Raw genomic sequence first — 16,975 nt, 5'->3', positions numbered from 1 at the left:
GTGAAAAGGGAATTTACTGCACAGCTCCCCGGTTGGGTAGGTTCTCGTTTTCACTCGTGGAACCTTGTCTGCCTGCAGTCTGGGATTGCCTTTCTAAAGCAAGTTGCTTTCTCCTGGCCTGACCCATCTATTTCCTGTTCCTTCGTGGTGAGTCTATCAAGCTGGCATTTCTTGTAGCTGGGGGTGAAGAGATGCAGTCCGTGGTTTTGTAGTGGAATTCAGGCTATGAATACAAAACCTGCAGCTTTGTAAGGTGATTAAGTGGTTCCTGCTAAGCAGGTGAATAGAATGAGAGGGCTTTTGTTCCCCTCGACGTGTATTGGATCACTTTAAAAGCCAGCAGCCCTGGCCAGGCGATAGCAGTGTGTGCGTTTCAGGTTGGGTTGCTCCTCCTGGTGCAGTATGGCAGAATATTCTGTAATCTGTGACCTTAGCATGTTCTCACCGCATAGATATTTCTTCTGCAAACAAAAGCAAGCTTATTAATTGTTTTGCTTGACTCCTGTCATCCTATTTTGCCCCAGGCCAGTACTACAAAACTGAGTTGATTGTGACTTTTGCCTGGGGCAGCAGCTTGTCTCTTGCTAGCAGCCACAGTTGTATGGGAGCGTCCTGCCTGAGGACCACGTTCCCATTGATTCCAGAGAGGCTGGCTGGAGAAACAAATGTGTTCCTACGTCCTCCATTTGTGGCATTCACCTCTGCCAGTCCCAGGAAAAATACAGGAGTACAACAGTTTCTTTTGTTTTGACTGAGCTCCCAGAGAGGGACCGGGGGGGGTGCTGATCGACAGCCGCCTGAACATGAGCCAGCAGTGTGCCCAGGTGGCCAAGAAGGCCAATGGCATCCTGGCCTGCATTAGGAATAGTGTGGCCAGCAGGAGCAGGGAAGTCATTGTGCCCCTGGACTCTGCTTTGGTTAGGCCACACCTTGAGTCCTGTGTCCAGTTCTGGGCCCCTCAGTTTAAGAATGACATTGAGACACTTGAGCGTGTCCAGAGAAGGGCAACAAGGCTGGGGAGAGGCCTTGGGCACAGCCCTGTGAGGAGAGGCTGAGGGAGCTGGGGTTGCTTAGCCTGGAGAAGAGGAGGCTCAGGGGTGACCTCATTGCCCTCTACAACTACCTGAAAGGTGGTTGTAGCCGGGAAGGGGTTGGTCTCTTCTCCCAGGCAACCAGCACCAGAACAAGAGGACACAGTCTCCAGCTGCTCCAGGGGAGGTTTAAGCTGGAGGTGAGGAGAAAGTTCTTCACTGAGAGAGTCATTCGTCATTGGAATGTGCTGCCCAGGGAGGTGGTGGAGTCACCATCCCTGGAGGTGTTCAAGAGGGGATTGGATGTGGCACTTGGTGCCATCGTCTGGTCATGAGGTCTGTGTTGATAGGTTGGACTCGATGATCCTCGAGGTCTCTTCCGACCTTAGTGATACTGTGATCCTGTGATACTGTGACTGGCTTGGATTTTCCCAGGGGGAGAGCAGAAAATAGGAGTTTAATATATTTTTTTCACTCAAATAGGCAATTTGTTACTTTGGATGTTGTGCAACCTCCTGTGTCAATTTTCTATCACAGTGTTGAGCATTTCTAAGAGAAAAACTCTGCCTTAGGAGCTTTGGACAGGCCACACAGCAGTCAGATGCTGAATGTCTTTGCATCATTCAGCCAGCCAAAACCACATGGTGTCATTTTCTAGACAGGGCTTTCACTTGGGACTGTAGAAACCAGACTTGATACACTTAAGAGATTAAATATCAAGCTAGAAAATGAATTATCAGCAGAAAAAGGAAAGAGTTCTTCCCTTTTGCTCCCATGGTGTTTGCAGTTCAGTGAAGTGGATGTAGCTCTAAAAAGTTGCATTTTTGGTGGCAATCTCTTCCCACAGCCCTCAAATCCCTGAATCTCGAGGCAGGTGCAACATCCCTGGCCCTATAAATGAGGGTCAGGTTTGAAATCGCCTGAGGAACCTGCACATGTGTCTGTGGGACCTGAGGTGACCTCAATTTAGGAAGGGTCTTGACTTGCTGGAGCGAGTCCAGAGAAGGGCAATGAAGTTGGTGAGGGGCTTGGAACACAAGCCCTATGAGGAAAGACTGAGGGAGCTGGGGTTGCTTAGCCTGGAGAGGAGGAGACTCAGGGGTGACCTTCTTGCTCTCTACAACTCTCTGAAGGGAGGTTGTAGACAGGCAGAGGTTGCTCTCTTCTCCCAGGCAAGCAGCACCAGAACAAGAGGACACAGTCTCAGGCTGCAGCAGGGGAGGTTTAGGCTGGAGGTTAGGAAGAAGTTCTATACAGAGAGAGTGATTACCCATTGGAATGGGCTGCCCAGGGAGGTGGTGGAGTTGCCATCATTGGAGGTGTTCAGGAGGAGACTTGACAGGGTGCTTGGTTGCATGGTTTAGTTGATTAGGTGGTGTTGGATGATAGGTTGGACACGAAGATCTTGAGGGTCTGTTCCAACCTGGTTTATTCTATTCTATTCTCAGTGGCTGGTAACCCAAACCTCCAAGGGCCACCAAAGTTATAAACACCCCCAGTGTATTTCACAGGTACCCACAGTTCTAGGCAGGCTCTTTTCCAAAGGAGTTTCTCCTCAGAAGCCCAACAGTACATGGTGGAAAGAAAAACTAATCCCTAGCCCTTTGCACATAGATATTTTTATTAAGGAAAGAAGTTATTTCATCTGAGACAGAAGTGACACAGTCTGTGTCTGAGAACATGAGCTGGAATGGGCTTCCCAAGGAGGTGGTGGAGTCACCATCACTGGAGGTGTTCAGGAGGAGACTTGATAGGGTGCTTGGTTGCATGGTTTAGTTGATCAGGTGGTGTTGGATGATAGGTTGGAAGTGATGATCTTGAAGGTCTCTTCCAACCTGGTTTATTCTATTTGATTTGATTCGATTCCTACCACAATTGTGCCAGCCTTTGGTAATTCAATGCCTTTCATTCCTTCTGGAAGGCAAAGGGGTGAAAGTTGCCTTACAGATTGCCTTCCTGCAGAGCTAGGCATGAGCTGGTGGGAAGGCTGTGCTGGGGAGCAGGAGAAGGTGGTGAGGGAAGGAGAGTGCTCAGGCAAGTGCGTGTTCGTTGCACGTGTCAAGAGTTTGTTTTCCACAGCAATGTTCTTGTTTCATTAGTGCCTCTGCCTGCAATGAAAAGGCCAATTAACAGAGATTGATTGAGTGAAAGCAAATAATGGCTAACATATGTTTTGTTGTAGTCATCTAATTAAAATATCAGGAAAATGGCACCAGAGCAACTTGAGTTTTGTGTTCCGATTCAGGGGCTGTACCAGCGATGCACTGATGTGAAAGTAAAGGACAGGAAACAGCTTTGAACAGGGCAATGTTTTACATGATTTCTGCAAACAAGCAGGGCAGTGCTGTTTGTGTTGGAGGCTTGTGTTTGTTGCATGCTGTACAACACATGGTGCTTCACCTGGGGAAGAAAGAAAAGCTTGTTTGCTGACATTTGCTTCAGAACTTGCAGAGCTTCAGCATCTCTTGACGGTCACACATTCTCCATTAGCATGGTAACGTCTGGCCGGTGGATCAGCTTTTCGGTGGCTGTGTTAGCCAGAGCCAGCCTTAGAAGAAGAAAAGGAACTCTTGGTAATACATTTCTTGGACTGACTTTTTTTTCCTCTTAATACACTTGTTAGTATTTTCTCTCCAAAAGACAAACTGTCCAAACCAGCTGAATGGGGCAGGTGTGCTGCTATTTCAGTAAATTCATCAGAGGATGTTAGGGGTTGGGAGCGACCTCCAGGGATAGGATAGGATAGGATAGGATAGGATAGGATAGGATAGGATAGGATAGGATAGGATAGGATAGGATAGGATAGGATAGGATAGGATAGGATAGGATAGGATAGGATAGGATAGGATAGGATAGGATAGGATTAACCAGGTTGGAAAAGACCTTTGAGATCATCGAGTCCAACCTATCACCCAACACCATCTCATCAATTAAACCATGGCACCAAGGGCCTCATCCAGGCTCTTCCTAAACATCTCCAGTGACAGTGACTCCACCACCTCCCTGGGCAGCACATTCCAATGGCCAATCTCTCTTACTGGGAAGATCTTCCTCCTCACCTCCAGCCTAAACCTCCCCTGGCACAGCTTGAGACTGTGTCCTCTTGTTCTGTCACTGCTTGCCTGGGAGAAGAGACCAACCTCCTCCTGGCTACAACCTCCTTTCAGGGAGTTGTAGAGAGCAAGAAGGTCTCCCCTGAGCCTCCTCTTCTCCAGGCTAAGCAACCCCAGCTCCCTCAGCCTCTCCTCACAGGGCTGTGCTCCAAACCCCTCCCCAGATTTGTTGTCCTTCTCTGGACACCTTCCAGCAACTCAACATCTTTCCTAACCTGAGGGGCCCAGAACTGGACACAGGACTCAAGGTGTGGCCTAACCAGTGCTGAGTACAGGGCAGAATGACTTCCCTGATCCTGCTGGCCACACTGTTCCTGATACAGGCCAGGATGTCATTGGCCTTCTTGGCCACCTGGGCACACTGCTGGCTCATGTTCAGCTGCTGTCAACCACTACCCCCAGGTCCCTTTCTGCCTGGCTGCTCTCCAGCCACTCTGACCCCAGCCTGTAGCACTGCATGGGGTTGTTGTGGCCAATGTGTAGAACCCAGCACTTAGATTGAGTCCAACCTCTGCTGCAAAGCAGGACCACATAAAACTTAAATAAGGGCCAGGAGAAGCTGCTGAAATCATCATCAGTTTCAGGTGCTGGGGAACAAAACTCAACATGCTGTGATAGTCCAGCTACTTCGTAGAACCACTAAGGTTGGAAAAGACCTCTAAGATCTACTCCAACTTTCTTCCCAACACCTCCATGACCACCAGACCATGTCCCAAAGTTCACATGTTTTATGGACACCTCCCTGGGTAGCCTGTTCCAGTGCCTGAGTACTCTTTGCAGGGAAGAAATTGTTCCTCAGATGCAGCCTAAATCTTTTCTGGTGCAGCTTGAGTTCAGTTGCCAACACTGAGGTTCTTGGGAAGATGGAAAGTTTTTGTAAGTGAAAGCAGGAGAATACTGGGGAAGCTGCTTCTAAATTTTGCTGACTGGCTAATTTTTTGCTGATTGGTGTAAGATGGAGTACCTGCTACCAGCCTCTCTTGGCCTTGGCTACTGGATCAAGCCACATGTGCTACAGGCCTGCTGAGATCACTCATGCCCTGCAGTCCATAGACAGGCCTGTAACATCTGCTCTACTCCTCAGCTTAGCATCTTCATGGGGCTTTTCATATTGGCTGTCAGGATTAAAGGAACTGAGCCTTAGAGTTGTGTCTAAAAGCAGGTTGTAACAAAAGTCCGAGTGTAGGACATAAGTGCTAAAATGCTCTTTGGTGTCTGAGCATCGACTCTCCTGAGTGTTTCTAATGCTGAAGCTTGACAGTGAGGGATGGCTGATGGAAGGGGTGGCCAGAAGAAGGTCAAGGACCACATCTTGTGGTTTGCATGCTTGCTTTCAACATCAGTGGAGAGTATTCTGTTCCCTGGAACAGTTCCTAATAGAGCAGTCTTCTTGTGTGGGCGCTTGGGTGCTTGTGTCCTGCGGCAGCGGGGTGTGTGAGTGCCATGCCCTGCAGACAAGCAGTGTCGCTGGCCAGGGTATGTGCGTTCAGTCTGGTCAGTGAGCTCTGAGGAGTGTTTGAAAGTGTCTGCACCTCCTCCTATTGCCTGGGAGGGCAGTAGAATCATAGAATCAATAAGGTTGGAAAAGACCTCAGAGATCATCAAGTCCAACCTGTACCTTCTGTGGTGTGTCTTCAACAGCCCAGCTGCTTGCAGGGATCTCGGATGGGGCTCTCAGAAGTTAGCTTTTGGGTGTGGGTTTTTCTGTTACTTAAGCTATTGAGTCCTTTCCCTATTAGTAGTTTGCACTTGAAAATTGAAGAAATACTTCTGTGCTGTTTGACTTTGTGTAAGACTTGCTTCCTCAGGTTATTAAATATCCATGTTCACCTGTTTTTAAGTAGTATTGAACCATTTGCTTTCGCTGCAGGGGATGCAGAGTATCAGCTTGAGGAGTGACGCAACTGCTCGGTAGAATCTCTTTTTCCATTGTTAACAAAAGCTACCTGCAGATGAAAACATCCCTGATACCCTTGGGTGACACCTTGTAGCTTTCAGAACATCATGTTTGTAGAAAAGGTTTGCAGATTTTAATAACTCAACACAGATGCAGTGTGCATTGCCCACGTCCTCCTCGGAGCGTTGGCTTCCAAAAGCCTTTTCACGCAGGCTGAGTCGGGTGCCTTTGACCGAGAAATGCAGCAAAAGCTGCAGTCAGGGAGGGGGAAATTGCACCTCTCTGCCCTCAGCCAGCTTGAAACAACGAATGTTGAGGTTCTGAGTGTGGGAGTCATAACGTGGCATAGCTTAGGACTCGAAGTTGTGCAGCTGGAAAGGTCAGGACAGAATGTTTTCCAGTTACCTCGTTTAGAGGTGAAACTGGAGACAGACTTTGTAGGCACTGATTGTTAGATGGTGGCGACATAAGGAGACAGAAACATTACAATTGCAGGACAAATAAAATCCACAACTGCTTAAACATGTTTTTCCTTTTGTAACAGGTGATAAATCAACATTTGCATGAATCACTGATTTAAAGATCCATTAAACTCCCACTTTAATCTCCTGATAGTTTATTCCGCTAAGGCAGAGTCAAAAGAAAGATGCTTGTGATGAAACAGTGATGGCTTCAGAATTAATCCACACCCATATTTTTAACATCAAGAATGCTTTTCTTTTTATTTTGAAATTTCAGGAGCTCCAATTTCAAAGACTTACCAGAGAACTGGAAGTGGAAAGGCAAATTGTGGCTAATCAGCTAGAAAGATGTAGGCTGGGAGCAGAATCACCAAGTATCGCCAGCACAAGGTACAGGTCCTCATGACTTTGCTTTCCTAATGTCCCATCAATTGAAGGGCTTTTTAGTGGTGCTTATGTCCTACATGCAGAGTACTGTCACTGAGAGCTGTTCACCTTCCATTCACACCTGTAGTATTGAAACAAGCAGGTTTGCTGTAAGGAGTTATGGGACGATTTAAAGAGGCCTCTCTAATACAATCGATGCCGTTCTCAGTAGAGTGCATGTAAAGCTTCCATCTCTCCTTAAATATGTTGACTTTTAACATTCAGCCCAAGAGAAATAAAAGTAGGCTTTTACACATGTTTGTGTGGCAGTAGCAGTGCTAGTGAAATGCAGTCACCCAGTTAACCGTTTTTACCCTGAACTGGTTGTCTAGTTTCACCCAGCATTTCTGAAACGCTCTCTGTTGTTACCTTTGCTTCCAGGGGACAGCCTGCTCTGTTGGCATGTTTGAACAGGGCAAAACACACCTCCCACAGCAGCAACCAGAGCAAAGCATTTTGTTAATATTTTGTCTGCAACTAGTATTCTGATTTCTTTTCTTTAATCCTTCTGGTTTTAATTCCTTAGCAAACTTTTCAACTCTTAAGTGTGTTTGGGCCCTCGTTCGTCTCCAGTGTACCAAATGCTTGGTAGCTCTTGAGTCTGAAAGCCTTGGTGACAGAGTGTTCTCCTGTGAAACCTGTGTTGGGGGGTTACAGAATGAAAGAAACCTTTCTGCAAGTCAAATGGGGAAGAAAAGAACTTAAAGAACTTCAGCAGGAGGTGGCTGTTTAAAGATAAGAGTGTAAAATCCAGCGTGCCAGCTACCCCAGTTGTTCTATACCTCCAACTGCCTCGCCAAAGCTGTCCTTTGACAGTATTGTCAATGTAATGAGAAATTTGGAGCTGTTCAGAAGCATCCCTTGGACAAGATGACTGCTTTATACCCTTCATGCCTGCCTGTCTTCCCTCCAGATCCAAAGGGTTCTGCAGCTGGTGCTCAGATTTCGTTTTGAACACGACAAAAAGTTAAATCCCTACAGAAGAATAAGTGCAAAGTTTCAGTTTTTTTATGCCTTCAGCCAACTTTCATTCATCTTGAATGTTCATTTCTGGGTGGGAGGAGGGAAGGTAACTGTGTTTTCCCCAGACTAGGTGGTGTAAATGTCTGTGAAGGCTGACAAGAAATGAAGCAGGGAGAAGGCGTGGAGGAGATGCTAGGAAACGGAATGCTGTGTTGAGAGACAGGTCAGGTAACAGCCTGCTCCCAGGAACACAGAGCAGTCAAGCATTTGGAGAGCAAGTTGATGTTTCTCCTAGCCAGGTGTAAGAGCTGTCTGACAGGCTTAGAGGAAAACAAAGCACAAGCCAAAGCAGTGGCAAAAAGCTGAAGGAGCCAACACAACTAAAGCATGAGGTGCACACGCCTTTCCATTTTGATCCTTTGTCCAAGTGCTCTGTCCCTGAGGGAATCAGCAGTGCTGTGTTTCACAGGGGGTGCTTTAATCTCCTTTTGCATGGTTCAGGCGGTCAGCAGCAGTTCATTTCAGAGGTCCAGCTGAAGGCTGCTTTGACCTTGGTGGCTGCAGCAGTGCCTCTGCTTTCCACACATCTAAACTGGACCCCAGCAAGCTGGTGGTGGCCTGGAGCTGCTGCTGCTGCCTTGCCAAGCAGTGGCTGACATGAAGTCCCAGGTTCTTTGTGGCCACAGAGGCCTGTCCTGGTGGGTGCAGCATGGGCTTGAGGCTGCTGTGTCTGTCGGTCAGGCTGTCCCTCTGAGCCAGCTGGTAACAGCTGGTGAGAGAAGGGGGAGATGCGACGTCAGTGCCCTAAACCAGCTTAAGCTGCTGCAGCTAGAACACAGGGCTTAGCAGCTGGGCTTTGTGGCTCTGAGCCCAAAGGCTGGCATGGGGTGGACTGCAGCAGTTCTGATGTGTACCTGGGCAGATCCATGTGGAGGCAGACACCAGTGATCAGACTTGTCACCTGCTCGAGTGCCCTTGAGGAGGACTCATTTCAGATGCATGGTTTGTTCTGTCAGTGCCGGTCCTTACCTAGGGCGTGTTGCTCTGTACACACCAACGCAGGAAACAGGGGCACCTGTAGCTCAGCTTTGTTGTCCACCTGCATTACAGCTGCATTGTAAATGCAAGCAGCACAAGGAGCTGGCTGGTTTGCTCTCTGAAGAGTGTGAAAGGTGAGGACAAGAGCAGATCTGTGGATCTGAAGCAGTTGTAGCGTGAGGGGTGCAGAAGGAAGCACTGGGTCAGCTGCAGCCCTGGATTCCCATGGCTTTACTTCGGTGTGCCTGGAGATTACTTGCCTGTTAACATCACTTCTTCCCATAATTGCATTTACAAATTAGTGTTCAGCACTTGTAAGATATTTCCTGGCACCCTGTAGACCCTCAGACCTCTTAAGAGCCTCCCAGACAAATGCAGCACATTCCATCTGATGCAGCTAGACTTGGTGCTGGCTACCAGATGTGTTGGGAGTATGTGCTGAGTCAGGTGGGTGTCAGTGTGTACCACGGGGCAGGAGTCAGACTGACTGTGTCAAACTGTCTAACCACCCAGGTGGGAGTTGTGCCATGACTCTGGCACTCAGCTGCTTCTTCTCCTGAGGTAACTGATGTAGCTTGTGGAAACTGGGTGCTGTTGGAAACCAAAAGGCTTATACTTGCTAATTTCATTGCAAAATGCTGCACTCATGGCAGCAGCTTGTCACAAAGGCTTTAACAGAAGACAAGTACAGCAGTGGCACAGCAGACTGCATCAGGATGCAGGGCTCTGAGCACCAAGTGCTGAGTGGTCAGGCTGAGCAGTAAGGTGCCTCCCCCAAACCTTCTGGGCTGTGTAGAACTTAGTGGTTTTCATCACCAGGGATGGTTTATTGTCTCTGCTTTACCCAGTGCCAGCTGAAATACTCTCTGCACTTCCTGTAGCAGCAGAAAATATTCCAAACTGTCTCTGCTTTACCCAGTGCCAGCTGAAATACTCTCTGCACTTCCTGTAGCAGCAGAAAATATTCCAAACTGTCTCTGCTTTACCCAGTGCCAGCTGAAATACTCTCTGCACTTCCTATAGCAGTAGAAAATATTCCAAACTGTCTCTGCTTTACCCAGTGCCAGCTGAAATACTCTCTGCACTTCCTGTAGCAGCAGAAAATATTCCAAACTGTCTCTGCTTTACCCAGTGCCAGCTGAAATACTCTCTGCACTTCCTATAGCAGTAGAAAATATTCCAAACTGTCTCTGCTTTACCCAGTGCCAGCTGAAATACTCTCTACGCTTCCTGTAGCAGCAGAAAATACTCCAAACTGTCTCTGCTTCACCCAGTGCCAGCTGAAACATTTCCTGCACTTCCTGTAGCAGCAGAAAATACTCCAAACTGTCTCTATTTTACCTATTGCCAGCTGAAATACTCTGCACTTCCTGTAGCAGCAGAAAATACTCCAAAGTGTCTCTACTTTACCTATTGCCAGCTGAAATACTCTCTGCACTTCCTGTAGCAGCAGAAAATACTCCAAAGTGTCTCTACTTTACCTATTGCCAGCTGAAATATTCCCTGCACTTCCTGTGGCAGTAGAAAGTACTCCAGAGTGAGTCAGTAAAACACTGCCTGCTGTGACTGAAGGCTGTAAGCTTCCTGAGAGGGGAAGGATGTGGCATTTCACGGTCACACATTTCTCATCAAATGGGAGAATGGTGATAAAAGTGCCAGAGCAGGTAGGTAAAAGTAAGCAGAGCAAGTAGTTCTGCTGGGAAGTTGGCATGCTACAGTGCTGAGCTGGAACTTCTGTTCCACCTGCAGAGCAGCAGCCTGTGAGACCTTCCAAGCCACCTCCACCTTGGGTTCTTCCCCAGCGTGTGGGAGCAGGTTTGTCCTGACAGGACTGCTCAGACTGAGCTGGCTGAAGCTGTAATTATCCTCACAGAAAGTGGTTTAATTTTGTTCCTATGACATATGAAATATTTCAGGGTTTCCAAGGGGTATATTTGAACTTGCCCATATTGCAGTGCATGATGTCACCAAACCCTCATGGCAAATTATAAGCTCCTTGGAAAAAACAAAAACAACCCACCTTTTAAGAATCCATCTCTGCTTTCAGGGTGGGAGGAGAGAGGGAATCAGTGTAATTAAAACAGCTTGTTTATTTACACTAATATTACACTTACTGAAATATATAAACAAATGAAAGAGCTGCATAAAGTGAGGAAGTAAGGAAGGATACACTTAGTGTTCTTTGCAGCTCTTCGGCACACGCTGAAAGCATTGATTTGAAGGAAAGACTTCAAGATCTCCCAGCTGATCATCAGGGTGCTGATGGAAGGGTATTTGGGGGCCAGTTGCACGGTGCATTTAACCTAACAATTCAGAAGAAACATTTATTCTGTCGCTAGGAGCTAGCTGGGAGCTCCTTGCCATGTTAAAGTAACCAGCAGCCTGAACATTGCTGATGCTGGGCAAGTGGTCCTCTCCACTGCAGAATAATGGAGGAAATCAATTCTCTTCAAAGCTGGTCCATGCTGGGACTGCTTTAGGTGTTCCAGTTCTTCATGTACTGCACATCTTCCTTAATCTGGCTGTAGAGTTTCAGTTCTCTCTTTTGCAAAGCATTACACATCAAGATTGGTGGTTGTTTTGTTGTGGTTCAGGCTGCAGCCATGTCTTGTGACCTTCATTTCAGAACGTGAGCATGGCCTGTCTTAGGTTTAGAACAGTCTCACTGAGTGTCCCTTCCTCTGTCTTGACTATTTGATTGAAATGCCTTTACTTTGGAATTGCCCTCTTAAAACACCTGAACAGAAATGAGGGCTCTGTAGTTGTTTGAGCTGTACTGTTGTTCCTGTGGCCTTGCTGAGCCCTGCATGGGAGTGTCAGAGACTGGCGTGACCTCCCCTGGCAGCTCTGCCTCTTCTGAGCTGGCACAGGTGGAGACGAGTGTTGGCCTCCTTCTCTGAGGTGGGAATCCAGAGCTGGAAAGTGTTTCAGAGCTGTCACTTAAAGGCTCCAAAGTAGTACCAGTGATGCCCAGTACATTTTGTCTCCTAATGACTTCAGACAAAACCTTTTCTTTTTATCAGATCTTACCAGATCTGGCTCAGCTCTGTGTCGAAGGCATCGGCTTTGAACTGCAGCTGTAAATGGCAAAGAAGTGGTGTGGAGTTAAGAAGGGGAGAAGACAAAGAAAAAACAACACAAACCCAAAGAAAAACAACAAAATCTAAAACAAAGGGAAACAAATGCAAATAATTAGGAAATGAGGGGGAAGGTGCAAAGGGTCAAAAGAGAAAAGTGACTACATTGGTTTCAGTTGCAGCAGTTTGTGTGCGTGCTCCATCCTCAGTTACCAAATATTTGGGTTGCTGGCTAAAAAGGCTTCAGTGTATCTAGTTTGTAGGCACTTACTGAAGAGTTGGGGTTTGTTTCACTTGCTCTTTGTACACCTGCAAAGCAGAGAAGCTCTTGAGAAGGGAAAATCCTTTTCATGCACATGACTGCCTGTCAGATATTTTCTCTCTGCTTTCCTTTCCTAGCATTTAAAAGGAGCTGCTATTGCTGTAATAATATGCAGTCTTCAATTAAAGTTAGATACATGCCACTCCAAAGTGTTCTGAAGGAAAAAAAACCTCCCTTTTCTTCATGTCTACCCTACTAACCTAGTTCTTTTCCAAGGATAATAGTGGGCTGAGAGGAGGTATTTTTAGAAGTGCACCACATGCAGGCTGCCTTCGGCTGTGTTCTGCCTTTAATTTCAGGAAGAGACACAGTAAGTAGTTGATGGCAGCAGCTGCTCACTGCAGTGACCAATAGTTGACCACACTGGGGTTTTAGACAGTGGAAGAAAATGCTTTAGACATGATCACCAGAGCTGGAAGATTTGGTTACTTCAAAACATTTCATCTATAAGGTGACAGAATGAGACAACAAAGTCAGTAGAGGCTGAAGGGCTGCAAGAATAAGTGAACAAGAATTGAGTCAAATTGCTCCTGAAGTAGCTTTCTACTTAGGAGCCATAGTCAGAACCACCTTCATTGCTCCTGAGTCCTGTACATGTGAAGGTTTGCTTAGCCAGATGTGTGAGTAGAGATATCTTTGGGGTTTCTGTAATCTTTGTCTTCTAAGAGTAAAGTGTCTCTGCATGCTTCGTGCTCTGTACCTTTGCCAGCACCACGGAATGAGGTCATCTCGTTAGAAGGAGCTGGGTTTCCCGAAAGTCTGAGGAAGAAACTAAAAGGTGAAAGGTGTAAAGCTTGATGTTGAGGCAGCATGAGAATGCTGGGGCCAGCATTCACAGGAGCTGTCAAATAGGCTTCATATTTTCTCATTCCAGGGGAGCAAAGTGCTAATGAACAGGCTAGCGGTGACTGATTAAAAATTACCCCATTATATCCAGCTTTACTCGGTGAAGAGTGAAGAATAGGCTCTGTAAAGAACTGCTGGAGATTAACTTTCAGAACTCAGCCTTCAATAATTAAAGTTCACTCAGTGTTACTCAAATTCCTTGGAGTTCACTACCAGTTTGGGGTAAAAATTTCCTCCTGAATTTTTTAACAAGAGAAATGTTGTTGAAGGTTTCATCAAGACAGTTCAGCTTGCAAGGAAAAAAACCCAGCAGAACCACACAGAATTTCCTTTGCTGTGCAGTTATTAACCCCTGAATATGCCAAGCACGCATCCTGGAGTTACTGCACTTGCTGGGTTCAAGGGTAGTGAACTAGAAAGGAGAAATGCTTTTAATTCCTTTAACTTGAAGGCACCTGAGACCACAGCCATGGAAAAACTGACATTTGGTGGTCTTGGCAGTGCTTGGTGCTCTGGAATAGCCAGGGGATGGTGATGCAGTTCCTTTGCTACACAGTTCCAGGTGTCTCTGGATACAAAGCTATCTAGCTTGTGTATCACCTTCCCTCGGTCTGTTCTTCTGCAGAGAAAGTTGTCATAGCTAAAGAAAGAACCTTCTGCAGCCATTCTTTGCCTCCTTTTAGCTGGAGGCCATGAGCTTTCCCAGAACATCCAGAACCTGTCAGGCAGAGTCTGGCTTTGTTTAAATCCCAGTTTAAACTCCTTGTAGTTTAAACTAAACCACTTGACTTTGCACTGGTGTCACAGAACTGCTGTGGTCACAGAGGCTGAGTTTTGAGGAAGGCGACTGCTGCTTGTTGGGATGAGCAGTGGCTGGCTTGAGAGCAGCCCTGAATAAAAGGTCTTGGGGGTGCTGGTGGATGAGAAACTCAACATGAGCCAGCAGTGAGCACTTGCAGCCCAGAAAGCCAACCAGAGCCTGGGCTGCATCAAGAGAAGCAGAGCCAGCAGGTAGAGGGAGGTGATTTTCCCTCTCTACTCTGCTCTGGTGAGACCCCACCAGGGGTACTGCATCCAGTTCTGGAGCCTTTGTTACAGGAAGGATCTGGAGGTGCTGGAAGGTGTCCAGAGAAGGGCCACGAGGATGAGCAGAGGGCTGAAGCTCCTCTCCTATGAGGACAGACTGAGGGAGTTGTGGCTGTTCAGTCTGGAGAATAGAAGGCTCTGAGGAGACCTAATTGTGGCCTTCCAGGATCTGAAGGGGGCCTACAGGAAAGCTAGGGAGGGACTTTTGAGGGTGTCAGGGAGTGACAGGATTGGCAGGAATGGAACCAAACTAGAAATGGGTAGATTGAGATTGGATGTTAGGAAGAAGTTCTTCCCCCTAAGGGTGGTGAGAGACTGGCACAGGTTGCCCAGGGAGGTGGTGGAAGCCTCATCCCTGGAGGTGTTTGCAGCCAAGCTGGATGTGGCTGTGAGCAACCTGCTGTAGTGTGAGGTGTCCCTGGCCATGGCAGGGGGGTTGGAACTGGCTGATCCTTGAGGTCCCTTCTAACCCTAACAATTCTGTGATTCTCTAAGTTCTTAAACCACCCTGGTTAAACCCATAGGGTGGCATTGAGCTGAACTAGTTGCTTCTCCTTCTTTGGTATGTCGTTTGGTTGTGTTTGTGTTCTTGTTCAGTGTTTCTGACACTGGGTTTGTGTTGCAGTGCTGCTAAATGACTTCATCTCTGTCTAAACTTGAAATATTTGTGCTTCTGTGCTTGGACAAGATTGTCCTTCAGGAAAGAGAAAATACCTGTGAGAGTTCAAGCATGCCCCTGAACGTGATGGAGTCTGTGTTTGAGCACTCTTCTTTCCACAAGCCACCCAAGAAAGACAGTGGAACACAAATAAACCTCTGAAGGAGACTAGCCTGGAAAGTCTCAGTCTGGAGCTGAGCTCTTCGCTGGTAATGCTGTGCACCAAGTTTCAGGCTATTCCACTGGCCCACTTGATGCACACTCTCAAGGAAACATCAGTGTCACACCCAAAGGACACTGAAGCTGTAGACTGAGGGAAAGAACAGCCAGTAAGATAATCTGTTGCTACCTAGAGATGAAGTTGGCTTTCAGGTTCTTGAAGCCTGCATGCCAATTCTTTTTCTTCAGACTTCCATCTCAGTGGCAGTTCAGCACTCTTTATATACAGATACCAAATAATTTGCTTCCAAAAAACAGAAAAAAAAAGGGCTTCTAAATGATTGTTTTTATTTGGGGTATTGTCCATGGGCTGTGCTGAACTCTCTTGTAATTAGTAGCTGTGGTGTAAAACAGTCAAATAAAAACCACTGGTTTAGAAGTGGACCTGTCTTGCCAGAAATCACATTCAGCACAAGCTGAGCCTTAGACATGGCAAGATTCATAGGATACCAGGTTGGAAGGGACCTCAAGGATCATCTAGTCCAGCCTTTTAGGGTAAGAATATAGTTTAAATGAGATGGCCCAGGTTCTTTGAGGAAGGAACAGGATTAGACTGTGCCCTATTGAAAAACCCCAACCTAACCCAAACCCAACCCAAAAGCAACCCCCCCAAAAAAAACCCAAACAAACAAAAACCAAAAGCAAACAACCCCCCAAAAACCAACCAACAAACAAATAAATCCCCAAACAAACCAACTAACCAGACAAAACCAAATGGAAAGAACCCCAAGCAAAACCATCCAGTATGTACTTACCTATGCTGATGACAGAGTTCCCCAGCTGCCTTTGCAAGCAGAAGCTGGAGGCTGGATTCTCCTTTTGGGTTTGACATCTGGTTTAGCAGGAGGTGTCCCTGTCCATGGCAGAGGGGGTTGGAAATAGATGATATTTAAGGTCCTTTCCTTAAATCTGATGGACTTTCCTGGCTTTCCTATAAATAGCTTCTTGTTTGGAAAAGAGCAGCTTAGAATAGACTAGAATAAACCAAGTTGGAAGAGACCTTCAAGATCATCACTTCCAACCTATCATCCAACACCATCTAATCAACTAAACCATGGCACCAAGCACCCCATCCAGTCTCTTCCTAAACACCTCCAGTGATGGTGACTCCACCACCTCCCTGGGCAGCCCATTCCAATGGGCAATCACTCTCTCTGTGCAGAACTTCTTCCTAACATCCAGCCTAAACCTCCCCTGGCACAGCCTGAGACTGTGTCCTCTTGTTCTGGTGCTGGTTGCCTGGGAGAGGAGACCAACCTCTGCCTGTCTACAACCTCCCTTCAGGTAGTTGTAGAGAGTGATAAGGTCTCCTCCTCTCCAGGCTAAGCAACCCCAGCTCCCTCAGCCTCTCCTCACAGGGCTGTGCTCCAAACCCCTCCCCAGCTTTGTTGCCCTTCTCTGGACACCTTCCAGCAAGTCAACCTCCTTCCTAAACTGAGGGCCCCAGAACTTGACACAGGACTCCAGGTGTGGCCTAACCAGTGCAGTGTACAGGGGCAGAATGACCTCCCTGCTCCTGCTGGCCACACTGTTCCTGATGCAGGCCAAGATGCCATTGGCCCTCTTGGCTGCCTGGGCACACTGCTGGCTCATGTTCAGCCTACCAACGATCAGTACCCCCAGGTCCCTCTCTGCCTGGCTGCTCTCAGCCACTCTGACCCCAGCCTGTAGCTCTGTCTGGGGTTGTTGTGGCCAATGTGCAGAACCTGGCACTTGGATGTGTTCAATCTCATGCTGTTGGACTCTGCCCATCTGTCCAGCCTGTCGAGGTCCCTCTGCAGAGCCTCTCTACCCTCCAGCAGATCAACTCCTGCCCCCAGCTTGGTGTCATCTGCAAA

At 47.3% G+C, this 16,975-nt stretch overlaps 1 protein-coding gene across 4 annotated transcripts in view; it reads left to right on the top strand.

The window, feature by feature from the left end:
• PKP4 (plakophilin 4) overlaps positions 1–16,975 on the top strand; it is a 98,320-nt gene that overhangs the window by 42,961 nt on the left and 38,384 nt on the right. For all 4 annotated transcript variants that reach the window (XM_068139188.1, XM_068139187.1, XM_068139186.1 and 1 more), the window contains exon 3: positions 6,780–6,892. In XM_068139188.1, the coding sequence (XP_067995289.1) occupies positions 6,780–6,892 (113 nt within the window). The remainder of the gene's footprint in view (positions 1–6,779; positions 6,893–16,975) is intronic.

Source organism: Melanerpes formicivorus, unplaced genomic scaffold, assembly GCF_026170545.1.
Source record: "Melanerpes formicivorus ecotype bairdi unplaced genomic scaffold, bMelFor1.0.p_v2 SCAF_5, whole genome shotgun sequence".
Classification (NCBI taxonomy): Eukaryota; Metazoa; Chordata; class Aves; order Piciformes; family Picidae; genus Melanerpes; species Melanerpes formicivorus.
Note: the sequence above shows the minus strand (reverse complement) of the source record. Positions and strands in the feature narration are given on the sequence as shown.